The 16,719-nt window shown below is 42.2% G+C and overlaps 1 protein-coding gene across 4 annotated transcripts in view; it reads left to right on the top strand.

Annotated features, from left to right (window-relative positions):
- Window positions 1-16,719, top strand: part of chd4b (chromodomain helicase DNA binding protein 4b) — a 28,739-nt gene that overhangs the window by 8,353 nt on the left and 3,667 nt on the right. For 2 of the 4 annotated variants that reach the window (XM_063878244.1, XM_063878245.1), the window contains 24 exons: window positions 103-234; window positions 320-419; window positions 772-963; window positions 1,976-2,176; window positions 2,376-2,513; window positions 3,178-3,299; window positions 3,381-3,554; window positions 4,675-4,816; window positions 5,115-5,364; window positions 5,826-5,950; window positions 6,247-6,339; window positions 6,431-6,572; window positions 6,808-6,977; window positions 7,568-7,757; window positions 9,323-9,409; window positions 10,679-10,770; window positions 13,536-13,669; window positions 14,103-14,247; window positions 14,335-14,491; window positions 15,192-15,277; window positions 15,392-15,644; window positions 15,794-15,850; window positions 16,264-16,437; window positions 16,532-16,640. In XM_063878244.1, the coding sequence (XP_063734314.1) occupies window positions 103-234; window positions 320-419; window positions 772-963; window positions 1,976-2,176; window positions 2,376-2,513; window positions 3,178-3,299; window positions 3,381-3,554; window positions 4,675-4,816; window positions 5,115-5,364; window positions 5,826-5,950; window positions 6,247-6,339; window positions 6,431-6,572; window positions 6,808-6,977; window positions 7,568-7,757; window positions 9,323-9,409; window positions 10,679-10,770; window positions 13,536-13,669; window positions 14,103-14,247; window positions 14,335-14,491; window positions 15,192-15,277; window positions 15,392-15,644; window positions 15,794-15,850; window positions 16,264-16,437; window positions 16,532-16,640 (3,465 nt within the window). The remainder of the gene's footprint in view (window positions 1-102; window positions 235-319; window positions 420-771; window positions 964-1,975; window positions 2,177-2,375; window positions 2,514-3,177; window positions 3,300-3,380; window positions 3,555-4,674; window positions 4,817-5,114; window positions 5,365-5,825; window positions 5,951-6,246; window positions 6,340-6,430; window positions 6,573-6,807; window positions 6,978-7,567; window positions 7,758-9,322; window positions 9,410-10,678; window positions 10,771-13,535; window positions 13,670-14,102; window positions 14,248-14,334; window positions 14,492-15,191; window positions 15,278-15,391; window positions 15,645-15,793; window positions 15,851-16,263; window positions 16,438-16,531; window positions 16,641-16,719) is intronic. The other 2 variants (XM_063878248.1, XM_063878246.1) reach the window with 2 other exon arrangements.

Genomic DNA, 16,719 nt, shown 5'->3' with positions numbered 1-16,719 from the left:
AAGGCAAAGATGAACTTATTCTATAATTGTCTAAATGACACATTCCTACAGAAACAAGGTGCTTCATTAAAGCTCAGTTTCTCTTGTTTGTTTTCATCACAGTGTTGATAAGAAGAACAACATTCATTACTTGATCAAATGGAGAGACCTGCCCTACGACCAGTCCACCTGGGAAATGGAAGACATGGACGTCCCTGAGTTTGACACCTACAAACAGACGTACTGGAACCACAGGTGTGCAGACGCTTAATGAAAGGTGCATCTTTCTTCTTCTGCATCTGTTAGCTTTTTATCTCACAGGCTGTCTTTTGTCTTTCAGAGAGCTCATGATGGGGGATGAGGGCAAACCTCTGAAGAAGCTGAAGAAGACGGTCAAAGTCAAGAAGGCGGAGCGGCCTCCTGCTAACCCGGTTATTGATGTGAGTATTTGTGGTGGAGCTGCAACGATTAGGCAACTAATTGCTTAATTGAGTGACAGAAACAAAAACATGACATAATATTAATCATTTTCATGCAGAAAGGGCAGAACATGCCGTTTTTAGACTCTCAAATATGAAAATTGTAATGTTTTTCTATGTTTTATATCATATTTAACTCAATATCTTTGGGTTTTGGTAAAAAAAAGGGATTTTTTCAAAAATGTTCAGACATTTTCTGACATTAAATCCTTTAATCGAGGGCTAGGGTTAAAATGTTTCATTGCTGTCATGTGCATTGGCAGAATAAAGCATCTTGAATCAGGACAGATTTGATTTTCCTCCCTCCTTCCAGCCCACCATCAAGTTTGATCGGCAGCCCGACTACCTGGACAGCACCGGAGGAACGCTGCACCCGTACCAACTGGAGGGACTGAACTGGCTGAGGTTCTCCTGGGCTCAGGCCACCGACACCATCCTGGCTGATGAGATGGGTTTAGGGAAGACTGTACAGACCGCAGTGTTCCTCTACTCACTGTACAAGGAGGTATGAACAGCATGTCAAACATCCCCTCTACTCAAAACGTGTTCTTAGTAAACGGTCTGTTGTCACTAGAGAGGTGTTTACACGTTATTCTGCTAAAGGGGAAATGTCGATGCACTTCCCTATTTGAAATTCAAAGCTACATTTGATATGTCACATATTTAAAACAGCCAATCGCTCTCTGATATGCAAATGCCAACAAAGAAACCTGAAGCCCTCAGCACAGAGAGGAGCGTTAGCATTAGCTTAGTGGTAGCTATGTCAGCTAACATGATAGTGTGGGGTTTCTGGTTGTAAACAGAACTGGACCCATGAGCTTCCTTTCAGTATCTACTAGAAAGAAACCTGGGTAGATATTATTGTATGTGTCTGTACGGGAATTGTAATAATTTGTTGTGTTATCCTGATGCTATTTTGTCCAGCCTGCCCTTCCCTGTCGATCAATGTCAGTGGGTCGGGTTTCAGACATGTGACACACAGTAACTCTGCCCAATAAAGGGGATGATTTCTGAGTGAGGAACTCTATCCTAAAGGCAGGGCGGGATAAATACTGCTGCAGAGATATGTTGATGCGTCATGGATAGACGGCGACTGAATTAAGGAAGTTAATTGAATAAAATCACTATATAAATGCAGCCATTTAGTCATACAGGGTTTCTGCACTTCCTTAAAAAGTCTTAATAGGGATTGTATAAATTAATTTAACAGGAGGACTTAATTGGTATACACATTGGTTGAATCAATCTTCTAAAAAATTATGATTTGCAATTAATATCTACTTAATTTATTACATCTTCTAATATATAATTTAACCTCAATCACATCAGGATTGCAAAACAAGCAACTCTCATACTTTGTTTGCGGCTGGAATTTTTGCTGTTAAAATTCTATCATGCCATTTTTTTTTCTGGACCCAAAAAAGTCATATTTTTATTAAACATTTGTCCCCAAAACTTTTCCTAACCGCAAGTTGAGTTTGTTTTTGTCATTGTAAAGTATTTTCTTCCTGGTTCAGGGCCACTCCAAAGGTCCCTTCCTGGTCAGCGCCCCGCTCTCCACCATCATTAACTGGGAGCGAGAGTTTGAGATGTGGGCCCCAGACATGTACGTGGTGACCTACGTGGGGGACAAAGACAGCCGAGCCGTCATCAGGGAGAACGAGTTCTCCTTCGAGGATAACGCCATCCGGGGCGGGAAAAAGGCTTCCAAGATGAAGGTAAGGGAGTGCAGTCCGTTATGATGGGTGCATTTAAATGGTCCTGTATCAATGCATCAGATTGATACTGCCATATAATACCCAGGCTGAACCACCACTTTTCATTTGTGGCACTTTATTAATAGCGGAAACAATCGCATGCTGTTCTCCCCCCCGTTTGACAGCTAAACATATGTCCCCCCGTCTCTGTGCCTTACAGAAAGACTCCACCGTGAAGTTCCACGTCCTGCTCACGTCCTACGAGCTGATCACCATCGACCAGGCCGTGCTGGGCTCCATCGAATGGGCCTGTCTGGTCGTGGACGAGGCTCACAGGCTCAAAAACAACCAGTCCAAGGTAAAACAAACACAGAGTACTTTGTGGAAGTGTTTTATATCTGGAATAATTAGTCGATGGACACATGACGAGTACATTTCCATAAAAAAAAAGAAGCTGTTTTCAGATTTTCCAATACAGAGATTTCCTGCTTTTTCTCTGTTTTAAATCATAATAAACTAAATATATCTTTGGGTTTTGGATTGACAAAGCAAGACATTTAAAGACATTCCCTTTGACTGACATTTTTACTAATTTCTCGTCATTTTGCCGATGATTGAATTGGCCTAGAAATGAATTGTCAGATAATTGATAATAAAAAAGAATCCTTATTTGCTGCCCTAATTTAAAATGCCATTCTGATTTATATACATTTAAATCAAATGTGTTTATATTTCACAGAACCGGCATTGCTCTAACTCACTAATCAGTCAATCAAACTTTACTTATGTAGCACTGTTCATACACAAAGGGATTCACAAACCAAAAACAAATAGGAACCCCAACACTAATACAGCCTCCCAGCTCATAAACAGAGAAGCACGTAACCCTGTGATCAATAACAACACTTAAACAGAAGTCAAGTAAATACAATTCAAAGCCAAATTAAAGCTGGGTCTTGAGTTTTTATTATTAGCTTTAATACCTTAAATCAAATGTCGTTTTGATCGCTGTCTTTTTGTAGTTCTTTCGGATCCTGAACAACTACCCGCTGCAACACAAGCTGCTGCTGACCGGCACGCCTCTGCAGAACAACCTGGAGGAGCTTTTCCACCTGCTCAACTTCCTGACCCCCGTCAGATTCAAGTCAGTAGCCCCTCAAACCTCCAGAGGACCCCCACTCTCCACCCTCCACCCTCCTGTATTCATGTCTCTCTTTCTCTGCAGCAACCTGGAAGGCTTCCTGGAGGAGTTTGCAGACATCGCCAAGGAGGACCAGATCAAGAAGCTGCACGACATGCTGGGCCCTCACATGCTGCGGAGGCTGAAGGCCGACGTCTTCAAACACATGCCTTCCAAGACGGAGCTCATCGTGAGGGTGGAGCTCAGCCCCATGCAGAAGTACGTTAAAGAGAAGAGGTGTAGCGATAGGTTCTAAGTTATACAGGAAAACAAATCAAGCCATTCCACATATTAGTGTTGTCCAATTATGATTGTTTTTGATTTGCCTTGATTTACAATTTCTTTCTCTTCTAAAACTCTAAATGACATTACCTGTACATTATCTTTTTTTTTAATGGTGTTGTATATTTACAATCGATCAACATCGTATGTAAAATATTAAGGTTTCAGAATAGCTGAATATATTATTTATACTTGTGTGAACCTATTATAGAGAGACACGCTTTTTATGGTGTAGCTTAAGATTAGACATTTAGAATATTGAGAAACGCAAATTACTGTATATTTTTAATAACAGATATCCATACCTCAAATACTCAAATAATAATTATAACAAATCAAAGAAAAGCAGCAAATATTCATGTTTGAGAATCAAGAAACCAGGAAATATCCCAAATTTTGACTTGTTTCTTTGATTAGTTCAATCGGTAACATTTTACTTGAAAGGGTGTTCGTAAGACTGGCATAACATTGTCATAACCATGACACCTGTCATAAACATTAATGAATACTTGTGACAGTTGTTGTTAATCGGTAAGTTATGTCACTTTTGATGCAAGGGTGACAGTGTTTGAGATGTCCTTGTTATGACAACTTGACATAAACCAAGACAACATAAACATGTCATAGCAGACGTAACTGTCAAACTTAAGAAAAACGTTTAGCTTGATATCTTGGCGTGACATTAAACCGTCATATATGGATGGTTTGACACTGGCTGTCACAAAACCATTACAATTATATCACCTTTGCATCAAAAGTGACATGACTTGACTCAACAACAACTGTCACAAGTATTCATTAATGTTTATGACAGTGTTATGTCAGTCTTATGAACACCCATTCAAGTAAAGTGTTACCGTTAAATCATTGTCTGTTTTATTTAATCATACAAAACTTGGACCACAAATCAGTATTTTTGAATCTAGAAATAAAAGGTTTCTCTTTTCTTAAAACTGAGCAATTCTTAAGCCTTTATTCATTTCTGAAAAGTGTAACGTCTGAAGTCTCTCATTATATTTTTCATAGCTTTTTATTCTTATTGTTTTTGGTAATAAAGGAAGTACTACAAGTTCATCCTGACACGTAACTTCGAGGCTCTGAACACTCGAGGAGGAGGTAACCAGGTCTCCCTGCTCAACGTGGTGATGGACCTGAAGAAGTGCTGCAATCACCCCTACCTGTTTCCTGCAGCCGCCACGGTACGATACAAGTCTTCTAACACTATAACACAGGAAGGAACTGTTTGTTTTGGGGGTGCATATTAACTATTGCAACTCTAGTCACCGATCAGCGATCCAATATCATTGATGCAAAGTGAAAATATCATAAAAATGATCATCTCTTAAGTTGGCCTTTATTTTGAAAATCCCACAGATTCCTATCAGTTGCACCACTAGTTAATAAGAACCGACATAATATCATAATGTGGTGAAACGTGTGATCTTCCATGTCTTCTATTTAAAGCAGGATTTAATTATGTGTTTTCTGTTATTGTAGGAGGCGCCAAAACTTCCCAATGGCATGTACGAGGGCAACGCTCTCACCAAGTCTTCAGGCAAGCTGACGCTGCTGCAGAAGATGATGAGGAAGCTGAAGGAAGGAGGACACAGGGTCCTGGTCTTCTCTCAGATGACCAAGATGTTGGACCTGCTGGAGGACTTCCTGGAGAACGAGGGGTACAAATACGAGAGGATCGATGGAAGCGTGACGGGGAGCATGAGACAGGAGGCCATCGACAGATTTAACGGTGAGTCACATACATCGAGTGGCCTGTGGGAATTCATGTATGACACAACTCCGCGAGGCCCTTTTTTTAGATTAGATGGGAGTTAGGCAGTGGCATCACTACCAAGATGGTAACTTTAGGGTTCTTTAAGGCTCCTCTGGTGCTTCTTAATGCTGATTCTCAGTGGCTTTCTTCAGAAACCCATGGGTCATGTTGCATTCTTTATACAGTCCATGCTATGCATACATCTGGCCTTGACCCATCTTCTTTTTCTGTTCAGTTTTATGACGCTTTGCATCCCTAAATGTAGCATTACAACTTCTACTGTTCTCTCCCATGCCCCATCTACTACAGCAGGGCTTCGTCATGTGTGAACATGCGGGATGTGACTGAATATATTGCATTTGTAGATAGTGAAAATGCGAAACTACTGTACATGTGAACGAGGCTAATGTTTCTTCTTCTGTTCTTCCTCCCCACAGCTCCCGGGGCTCCGCAGTTTGCCTTCCTGCTCTCCACCAGAGCTGGAGGTCTGGGCATTAACCTCGCCTCTGCTGACACCGTCGTCATCTACGACTCTGACTGGAACCCCCACAACGACATCCAGGTACTAAAACCCCGAGTGTTACATCACCTCACTTCAATTTCAGCATCTTGAGATGACTCAGGATGCAATGGCTTTACTGTCACAAGAGGTACAGCGTAGTAGTTGGAAATAAAGATCACAAGCTCTTATTGTAAACATAAAAGGCTACTTAAGATATACAAATAAAGATTTAACAGTGCAATAAAAGAGTGACACATTGGTACAATTAGAGAAAGTATAGGGGGTGTAAAAAGGTATAAATATGTGGACTGTAAATTACGGGATTGAGCTGCTTGTTTCTTCTTTGCTCTCCCTAGGCGTTCAGCAGAGCTCATCGTATCGGACAGAACAGGAAAGTGATGATTTATCGCTTCGTCACCAAAGCCTCTGTGGAAGAGAGGATCACGCAGGTCTGTGAAATAAGAAATACTGCAAGAAATGACGATAATATACACAGTTTTCTTGCTAACCTTTTAGTTTGTCCTCCTCCTCTCTCTGCAGGTGGCGAAGAAGAAGATGATGCTGACTCACCTGGTGGTGCGGCCCGGCCTTGGCTCTAAGACGGGATCCATGTCCAAACAGGAGCTCGACGACATCCTCAAGTTTGGAACGGAAGAGCTGTTCAAGGATGAACTTGGAGAGGGTGAGCATTGAAGCGATTTCAGTGTAGGATATACACAGCAGTCACAAACACTCGCCGTTAAAACTATAGGTTGATATTTTTGTTTTTGAAGTGTTGTGCAAACAACACGTGCCTCAATTTGTTTGTAGCGATCAGATGTTGGAAGTGGATCAGATTTTATAATTGTTACTCGATGTGGTAGTTAGTAAATGTTGTTTCTTCTTCTCTCTTTGCTTTCCACTCGTCCTGCTTCCAGGGGAGAGCAAGGAGGACGACAGCAGTGTGATCCACTACGACGACCGCGCCATCGACCGCCTGCTGGACAGGAACCAGGACGCCACAGACGACACTGAGATCCAGAGCATGAACGAATACCTCAGCTCCTTCAAAGTGGCCCAGTACGTGGTCAAAGACGAGGAAGATGAGGTAGGAGGGCCTTTTTGAATACATTATATTATAGGGTTGATGAAGATGAACTAACGAGGCCCTATTATGCTTTATGGGGTTTTCCTTTTCCTGTAGTGCTTTTATACAGGTGGTTGTGCATGTCAATGGTCTGCAAAGGCTAAAAAAGGGAATGAAATCAAACAGAATATACATTTAGAGCAAGCAGTTTTCTCTGTAGAGTATCTGTTATCGAACACACAATGACAAGCCAACTTAAAACAAACACAATCTGATAATATTAACATTAACTGCAAAGAAATTGGACTTTTTAATTAAAAGTGACAGGCACCACTACAGTGTGAGACTTATATATATACACATGAGCTAATTAGGGATGTTGAAAGAGGATTATAGTCCAGTAAGTCCAACACTGAAGCTAGGTAGAGGGTGTCTGTAGTTAGAATTGTCTAAAAATGTCATAAAATTAAAGGTTTAGAAGAAAAAAAAGCTTTTAGTCTTTGTCGTAGCGTCAGATAAAGGCGAGCTTTGAATTGATATATTTAAACTAATCCACATGCTTTATGAGCCATGTCATGCCATGATATTAATTCCTCTTTGCTCTGTGTGAGGAGGAGGAGGTGGAGAGGGAGGTGATCAAGCAGGAGGAGAGCGTCGACCCCGACTACTGGGAGAAGCTGCTGCGTCATCACTACGAGCAGCAGCAGGAGGACCTGGCCCGAAATCTGGGCAAAGGCAAGAGAACTCGAAAGCCGGTCAACTACAATGACGGCTCCCAGGAGGACCGAGGTATACGCCAGGGTACAGAACACTTTATACTCCCAACCTCTTCGTGTGTGTGTGATGTGCTGGTGGTGTTTAATGTTGTGTGGTTTCATGTTTTATGCTAATAGTATTAGGGCAGCACAATAAGTCGAAATTCCATACAGATTGCAATATGGACTAATGCAATATTTAAATCGCAGTCAGCACAATATATGGTAAAAAATCCAGGAATTTTGTAGCAATTATTTCAGAAATGGGATTATATCTCATTTTAGCTCAAACCTATTTAAAACTTACATCAAATATCTACACAAATTATAAATAATGCATTTTTTCCCACAATTTCTTTGCTATTCTGTGCACTGCAAATAAAACTAGGGCTGCACAATTCATTGGAATCTAATTACCGTATTTTCCGGACTACAAGGCGCACCTGAATATTAGCCGCACAAGCTAAAATTAGGGGGAAATCCTGTTTTGTTCATACGTTAGCCGCACCGGACTATAAGCCGCAGGGTTCACAGCTTGTGCAAAAAGTAGCGGCTTATAGTCCGGAAATTACGGTACTCGTCTTGCTCTTGCTAATCTAGTCTCTTTTTCGCGCTAATTCGTACGGCACTACTTTGCCTGGCGGACGGACATGTGACCAACATACCACTCTTTTCCCCCGTGACTGTGTGTCTGATCACATGCCCTTCCGCCAGGCAAAGTAGTGCCGTACAACAGCGGAACAAACAAAAACAAAACCTCTTGCGATATCACAAAAATCATGAATCCATAGAAAAGCCGCACAGGACTATAAGCCGCAGGGTTCAAAGCTTGTGCAAAAAGTAGCGGCTTATAGTCCGGAAATTACGGCAATAAAATGGCAATATGGACGAGTGCAATATATCTAAAAGACAGTAAGTGCAATATTTGAAATAGGTGAATTAAATATTGAGGTGCTGCAGAGAACTCCTGGTATTCTTCAGACTTAATAAAGGAATCCTTGTTTGGGAGGGATCCCTCTTTTAAAAATGCTACCTAATAATAACTTGAATAATGTTTCAAAAATAGTCGCAAAACACATCCGGTTGCAATATGAGTTAAAATAATCCCAAATATAACTTTTTCCCCTAATTGTGCAGCCCTACTCTGTAGCTGTATGTAGATTTGGTATAGAAACATGTTGTTATTTAGAAATGTATATTTTACATTCTTTCAGATCAGGCACGTTTAAAACCAGTTTTTTAAATTAAGGGGACGGTCCCATAGAGGGGAACTACGAAGGGTGTCAATTATTGTAATAACCCTGCAGTCTCTTATCCCCATTAGTCCACTTAATACATAATTATCAGAGCAGAATGAAATCAGGATTGCAGAAAACTAATGTCAAACTACTAAATACACCAACGCCATGACAGGTAATATATTTATAGAGACTGAAAAGCTGTAGCTCCCTCTCCTGGTTGACGGAAACAATTAAATTCATTTCACTATTTTATTCTTGTTTTATTGACTTTTTATTGGCTCCATGAGCAGTTTAATGTATCCTGTCTGTCAGTAAAAGACTCTGTCCACACTGGGAATAGTTTTAATGGTTTGGCCTGTGCTCCCTTTAGACTGGCAGGAGGATCAGTCCGATAACCAATCAGATTACTCGGTGGCCTCGGAGGAAGGCGACGAGGACTTTGACGAGCGGAGCGAAGGTAAAGCTCACTGCTGTGTGTGTGTGTGTGTGTGTGTGTGTGTGTGTGTGTGTGTGTGTGTGTGTGTGTGTGTGTGTGTGTGTGTGTGTGTGTGTGTGTGTGTGTGTGTGTGTGTGTGTGTGTGTGTGTGTGTGTGTGTGTGTGTGTGTGTGTGTGTGTGTGTGTGTGTGTGTGTGTGTGTGTGTGTGTGTGTGTGTGTATACTCTCCTTCTTATATACTGCAATATTGAAGTCCGGCACCTCTGTGGAAACTTCATGATCATGGCTTGTAGTATGGAGAATCTGATTTCGGATCCCAACCCACACCGTTTCTAAATGTTGGCAACGTGACCGTGGATCTCAGCTGGGTCATTCATGGCTCTCCAGTTGCGCTGAGGAGCCCAGAATTCAATTTGTTTTTTATAGTATCCGGTTGATAACACTCAGTGATTTCGATTCACTAACAGGTTATTTTTCCTGAGAGAAGTGTTGGTCATACATGATGCATTCAAGGACTGTCAGAAATATGACAACCCAGGAATCGTTTCTATTTTTTCAGTTTCTTGCTTTGAAAAAGAGACATTTTTAGCATTTTCTAAAAACAATGACATACCTTTTTCAATTGGATTCTTTGGTTTGTGTTTTTACTCTTTATATGACGTTACAGATGTTCCATTTAAGTCATTTGGAGTTGTAATTTGACGTCAGAAGCCCGACTTCTTTCTCCCACTAACATCCTTCGACCCGCCTCCACAGATTCAGACGACAGCTATGAAATCATCATTGACAACCTTTGCAAACACTCACAAAACACAAGTTGTTCTGCGACATCCGCGTAAGGGTAGAGAGAGGAAAGAAAAGCTCTAAAGAAATGGAGGAAGGAGGAAAATAAACAGGGAAAGAACAGTCAAATAAATCAAATGAATGGTGTCTCAGCCAGCTGGACTGTTCACTTACACTTCATATTAACGGCACGTGTCACAGATGCATTTGTTCTCTTATACAGTGTTATCTATTTTTATAAATGACTTAACTGTGCTCACATATGTACATGTTTTATATGGATTGTATAGTTGTTGTATTAAATGATGGCTCTGTAGCTTCAGTTGCATTAAATGAAGTTCACCGCTACACTGCTTTCAGTTGTAAACGATCCCAAAGTGTTTAGTGTAGAAGTGAAGAGAGAGAGCAGCAGGATCAGAGGAAGCCGTTCTTCATAATCCCCTTCATTTGACTGTGACTACATGGTGCACTGGATCTTGTGTACACTGACACTGTGTTCCGTTTTAGCTAACTCCCGCAGACCAAACCGCAAAGGGCTGAGGAACGACCGGGACAAACCTCTGCCTCCGCTGCTGGCCCGGGTCGGAGGGAACATCGAGGTAAGAAATCAAGGACAGAGATGATGATAAATGCCTTGAAAGGGACTTCTTTTAACCCCAATTTTGGTTGTTAAATGTTATGTATTTTTAAAAATGAATAACATGCATACAAATAAGACAAGATAAAATGGACCTTTATTGATCCCAGTAGGGCAATTCAGGGTTTGTAGCAGCATCAGAATAAGACCGAAACACAGATAGTGTTTGCTTGTACTCCCCCCATCCCAACCCCGCCTTTATATTGTAAAGCAACTATCTGAGAAAAGCGCTATAGAAACACAATTTATTATTATTATTATAGTACGTGCACATGGGATATTAAGATTACAAATAAAAAAATAATAAATCAAATAAAAACAATAATAAACTTTAGGGCTGACCTCCAATATTCGACGATTCGATTCGAGAGGTCTGATTGGACTATGAACCTCGTAGTCGAATCTGCCGAGCATTAATTGTTACATAGAATGTCTTTTTTTGTTATATAAAAGCCTATTTTAATGCAAAATGTGTCTATTTTATGTTAATAAAGAGTTCCAATGATTTGTTCGTGTAAATGGTAGTCTTAGCTTATTACGGTATTAATAAATCACACCCACTGCAGTTGCGCAATCCAAATGAGCGCAGGTGAGCAGCACACAGGACCGTTAGTGTTTACGGATTTATTGGCTCACAATGGCTCCTAAAAAGACATCAAAAGTGTGGAACTATTTTGAAAAGGTTAAAGATGACCCGAAGAAAGTGAAGTGTAAGTTGTGTGAGCAGGTTCTTGCATATCACACGACGACAACCAACATGGCATATCATTTGAAGCGGGTAAGGCTTGTTAACTTTACAAACAAACCAACAGTTCCACCACTCTCATCAATACAGGCATTAAAGTATTATTGTTATATTATTCTATCCTTTACAGTTACACCCGCAGTGTCATGACGACAACTCAGCCGGCACGTCTGCATCAGCGGCGGCCCCGAAATTAACGCAAAAAAAACTTGATTTGAGACCACCACTTTCAGAGAAGAGAAAAGGGAAATTACTGAAAAGATTGCGGAGTTTGTGGCACTTGATATGAGGCCTTTGCGCATTGTTGAGGGTGGGGGATTTAAAGAACTCTTGCGCACACTTGAGCCAGGCTACACCGTCCCTACAAGAGCTACGGTGATGGATATCATGCACTCAAAATATCTATCGACACGGTCAGAGATATACAGGGCAATACAGGACTGTGAAGCTGTCAGTTTCACAACTGATATCTGGACCTCGCTTCAGATGGAGGCTTATCTCACAGTCACATCACATTTCATCACTGGAGACTGGAGAGTTTTGTTTTAGAAACAAAAAAAATGGAGGACAGTCACACAGCCGATCACATTGCACGGGAACTGACGGAGATCATTTGCGAGTGGGACGTTCCAAGTACCAAGATCGTTTCTGTGGTGCATGACAACGCAGCAAACATGGTTGCGTGCACCAACCAGTTGGTCCAGCGGCCCTCCTGGGGAAATATGAAAGGGGTGCGCTGCGTGGGCCACACATTACAACTCTGCATAAACAGCGCCCTGAAGCAGGACCCCATTTGCCGCACTGTTGCTGCTGCAAGGCGCTTGGTTTCTCATTTCAAAAAAAGCGCAAAGGCCACCACAGCACTTCAAGATAAACAGAAACAACAGAATGTTCCTCAGCATAAACTGATGCAGGATGTTGTCACCTGTTGGAACTCTGTTTATTTGATGCTCGATCGCTTGTTCGAACAGAAGGGGTTTCAGCCGTGCTCACAGATGACAGTGTGAGCAAACGGTCCGATCGTGACCTGGAGCTATCCACATCACAGTGGCGCACAGCAGAGGACATTGTCGCTGTTCTTAAACCAATGATCACTCTGACAGAGCTTTTGTCCCAAGAAAATAATGCATCCCTGTCTGCCACTGTCCCCATGCTTATGAGTATTAAAAAAAGACATTTGGTGGTGCATGCGGACGACAGTCGAACCACAAAGATCATCAAGACTACGCTGTCCGAGGAGATGGACAGGCGATGGGAGCTTAAAGGGCCAGGGCTGGAAAGAAATGTCTACATCAGTGCGGCGGTGCTTGACCCACGCTTCAAGAAGCTCTCCTTTCTCTCCGACGACCAAAGAGATGAGGCGTATTCAGTGGTGGCAGAACTAGCTGAGAGTCTAACTGACAGGTCTTGCCAGGAGGAAAGTGACACGGTGGATCCTGGGCCGACTGCAAAACAGGACACTGTGATGGCTATGCTGCTGGCCAGTGATGAAGATGAGGAGGAACAGGATGAGACAAGCGAGATGAAGGCCTATTTGAAGGACTTCACTAAATGCACTGGAGGCCCCCTGGAATGGTGGAAGAAAAATGAGGATAGATATCCAAAGTTGTCAAGAGCTGCTAGGAGATTTCACAGCATCCCATATTTGTTTCACACCTACCATGTTTTTTGAGCTCTTTTGTTTGAAACGGAAAAATATAAAGATCTAGCTGCTATCTGAAAAAAAAAAAAGGTTTGCCTCTCAGTCGACTACGGCAAAATCTGACGAATCAGATTCGACTATGAAAATCCTTAGTCGAAAACAGCCCTACCAGCACATCTATCAGTACTACTACGATATTTAAACTTCCACTAATGTTGACCGCAGTCAATAGTCTGCATGTTTGAAGCTCAGCTGGAAGCATATTCCAGTGTCCGATGGCCGTAATGAAAGAGCGGATTGTGCTAACTTTAATTATCTGGATTTCTTTATCCGCTGCCAGGTTTTGGGCTTCAATGCTCGCCAGAGGAAGGCTTTCCTGAACGCAGTGATGCGTTATGGGATGCCTCCCCAGGACGCCTTCACCAACCAGTGGCTGGTCAGGGACCTCCGAGGGAAATCTGAGAAGGAATTCAAGTGAGTCTCAATGCTTTTTGGCATTGATTAAAAAAAAACTATGCATACTGAAAACTGTCAAATACTGCGAGTTAGCATCAAAGACCAAGGCAGACACATTTAACAAAGCCACAAAATAAACTCACCAGAACTTTAATGGTTGTTCTTCCCTCTCTTCTAACAATCACTCACTCTGGTTTGCTTGGAATAAGCCCTTTGTTCACAGAGTTACATGTTGAAATATGTCAGCTCTGCCTGTGTTTCTCTCTTTGCTCGCTCTTCAGTAGCAGACCGTTAACTGAGCAACATAAAGTGACAAAAATCACTGATATCTTTTGACTGTTTGCTGTATAAGCATCTTAACACTTTTTAGTATCTTTATAATTTTGATGAATGTGCAAAGTGATTTATTTGTGCATATCTCTGACATCCTTCCACCTTCTTTTGTCCGCAGGGCCTACGTGTCTCTGTTCATGCGTCACCTGTGTGAGCCGGGCGCTGATGGAGCCGAGACGTTTGCAGACGGCGTCCCGCGGGAGGGTCTGTCGAGGCAACACGTGCTCACCCGCATAGGTGTGATGTCCCTCATCAGGAAAAAGGTAGGGCGTCCCAGTCCAAGTATCAGGAGAACATGTGTAGATCATGTGAGTGTTTGATCCCTGACTGAGGGACTGACGGATGTGCAGGTGCAGGAGTTTGAACACGTGAACGGCCAGTGGTCGATGCCCTGGATGGCCGAGCTGGAGGAGAACAAGAGAGCCGCGGCTTTAGCTGCAGGAGAGGATCCAAAAACCCCTTCATCAGGAACCCCTGCAGACACACAGCCCAACACTCCTGTCCCAGGTACACACACACACACACACACACACACACACACACACACACACACACACACACACAATAATAAAATATATGATAAAAAACATAATCAGTTAAAGTAAAAACATGCACATTGTAAAAATTGTAAAAAAAAAACCATATAAAGTAACCTACACGTGTACACACACACACACACGTACACACACGTACACACACACACACACACACACACACACACACACACACACACACACACACACACACACACACACACACACACACACACACACACACTTCTCATGCAGTGAGACCATCACAGTGTGTTGTAAGGTGTTGTTTAAGGGGACCCTTTCTGAGATGACAAACATTTCCATTTCCTCTCAGCAGAAACCTCAGCACCGCACGCTTCATCTCAAGTTTTACCTCAAACGGAATGTGAATTCTTAACTAAATATTTAAAGTCACAGCCCTTAGAATGTTGGAGGTTGTGAGATATTCTGTTAGGTATCAGTGGGTTTTGTTCAGGCTTAAACACAATATTGTGACTTTACCGCTGACTCTCTTTTCCAAAAAACAAGAAACTAAAAGACACTTTTTACACGTCAATCTTTTAGCCTTGAATAGTATTAAACTAGTTGAGGTCATTAACTGTTAAATTAGTTAAATGAGTTTCTTTCTCTGCATAGCATCGTGTCGTTGACCTCTTTTTAATATTTCTTGTCAGAAGATTTGTCGAAGCCTGAGGACAAGGAAGACGTGAAGAAGGAGGTCGAGGATGGCAAAGGAGCCAAGAAGGCAGATGATTCAGAGGTACATTCAGATTTTAGATCCATATCTTCCTCCTTTTGTTTCCAGAACACTCTCATAAGATTTGAGCAACAACAAACACACATTAAATCTAATTCATACTGTCTTCTTCTCCAGATTATTGAAATCCCAGATGAGTCTGAGAAATCCCCCGTCGTGGAAAAGAAAGAAGAGGAGGTAGACTTCGCCGCGGGGAGGGAGGAGAAGGAGACAGGGAATGGAGACGAGAAAAAGGAAATGGAGGCGGAGGACACGAGTAAGGACAAAGAAGAGAAGGAGAAGACTTCGGAGACGGAGAAGGACACTCCTAATGAGGTCAAGGGTGAAAGTTCGGAGGGGAAGATGGCGTCAGAGGAGGACAAGTCTAAAGGTGAGGCACTAATGTATGAGCTGCACAGAGCGGAAATGTTCCCTTCTTGTCTCTAGTTCCATGTGTAGTTTAAATATATAGCTTTAAAAACGCTTACCATTGTGTCTTGTTTACCTTTGCATCATTTAACAGCACTTTTCTTGTTTCAGCTGAGGAGGGAAAAGATGAGAATATGGACACCAGCTCGCCAACCGAGGAGAAGAAAGGTACAACAAACACACACTCTGAAGAGCACGTATCACAGGGGTTTCCCTTTCCTGCAGTGTGTTTTTATATAATTGTACTGCTTGTAAATTGTGCAAATGTTTAAGTTCTCACACTCTGCAACTTCCTCTGCTCTCTAACTCGGTTTGTGTATTTCGAAATGAAATGAAGCATGAGAAGGGTGAATTACGAAATGAGGCATCTGCATTTTCTAAGTACTCACTTTTGAAACTATTTAAAGTTAAGCGCCGGTGACACTATAAATTGGCGGTGTGATGTCAATCAGATGCCAATCAGCGTCATCATCCGTGAAAATGGAACAAACTGTGCTTTAAAAACATGCTTACGGGTTAGTGATAGGTTTGTAATGTCTGAAGGAACAATGATACTGAGATGTCTTTGTTGTTTCTCACAGAGCAAAAGGAGGAGAAGGACGTCTTGAGAACAGACGAGTCGGGCAAACTGCAGAACGGAGAGAACGGCCGAGAAGTGGCAACAGTTGCAGCAGCCGTGGTGAACGTCATCGAGGAGAAGAAGAAAGCCACCAAGCAGAGGTTCATGTTCAATATCGCTGACGGAGGATTCACAGGTACACACACACACACCTCACCTCACCTCATCTCACCTCACCTTACCTTTTCTCTGTAGTGTCTGTGTTCTGACCTCTCTGCCCTCGCTTGCAGAGCTTCACTCTCTGTGGCAGAATGAGGAACGAGCGGCCACCGTCACAAAGAAGACGTTTGAGATTTGGCATCGCCGCCACGACTACTGGCTGCTGGCGGGAATAATACAGTATCCTTTCAAATAGACGATTTAAAAATGATGATACCTAAGGTCTGGTTTACTAGCGTAGTACTTTTGCAGCTGCCCC

The sequence above is a fragment of the Eleginops maclovinus genome, chromosome 3, assembly GCF_036324505.1.
Source record: "Eleginops maclovinus isolate JMC-PN-2008 ecotype Puerto Natales chromosome 3, JC_Emac_rtc_rv5, whole genome shotgun sequence".
In the NCBI taxonomy this organism is placed as follows: domain Eukaryota; kingdom Metazoa; phylum Chordata; class Actinopteri; order Perciformes; family Eleginopidae; genus Eleginops; species Eleginops maclovinus.
This window is presented reverse-complemented; position numbering and strand designations above follow the sequence as displayed.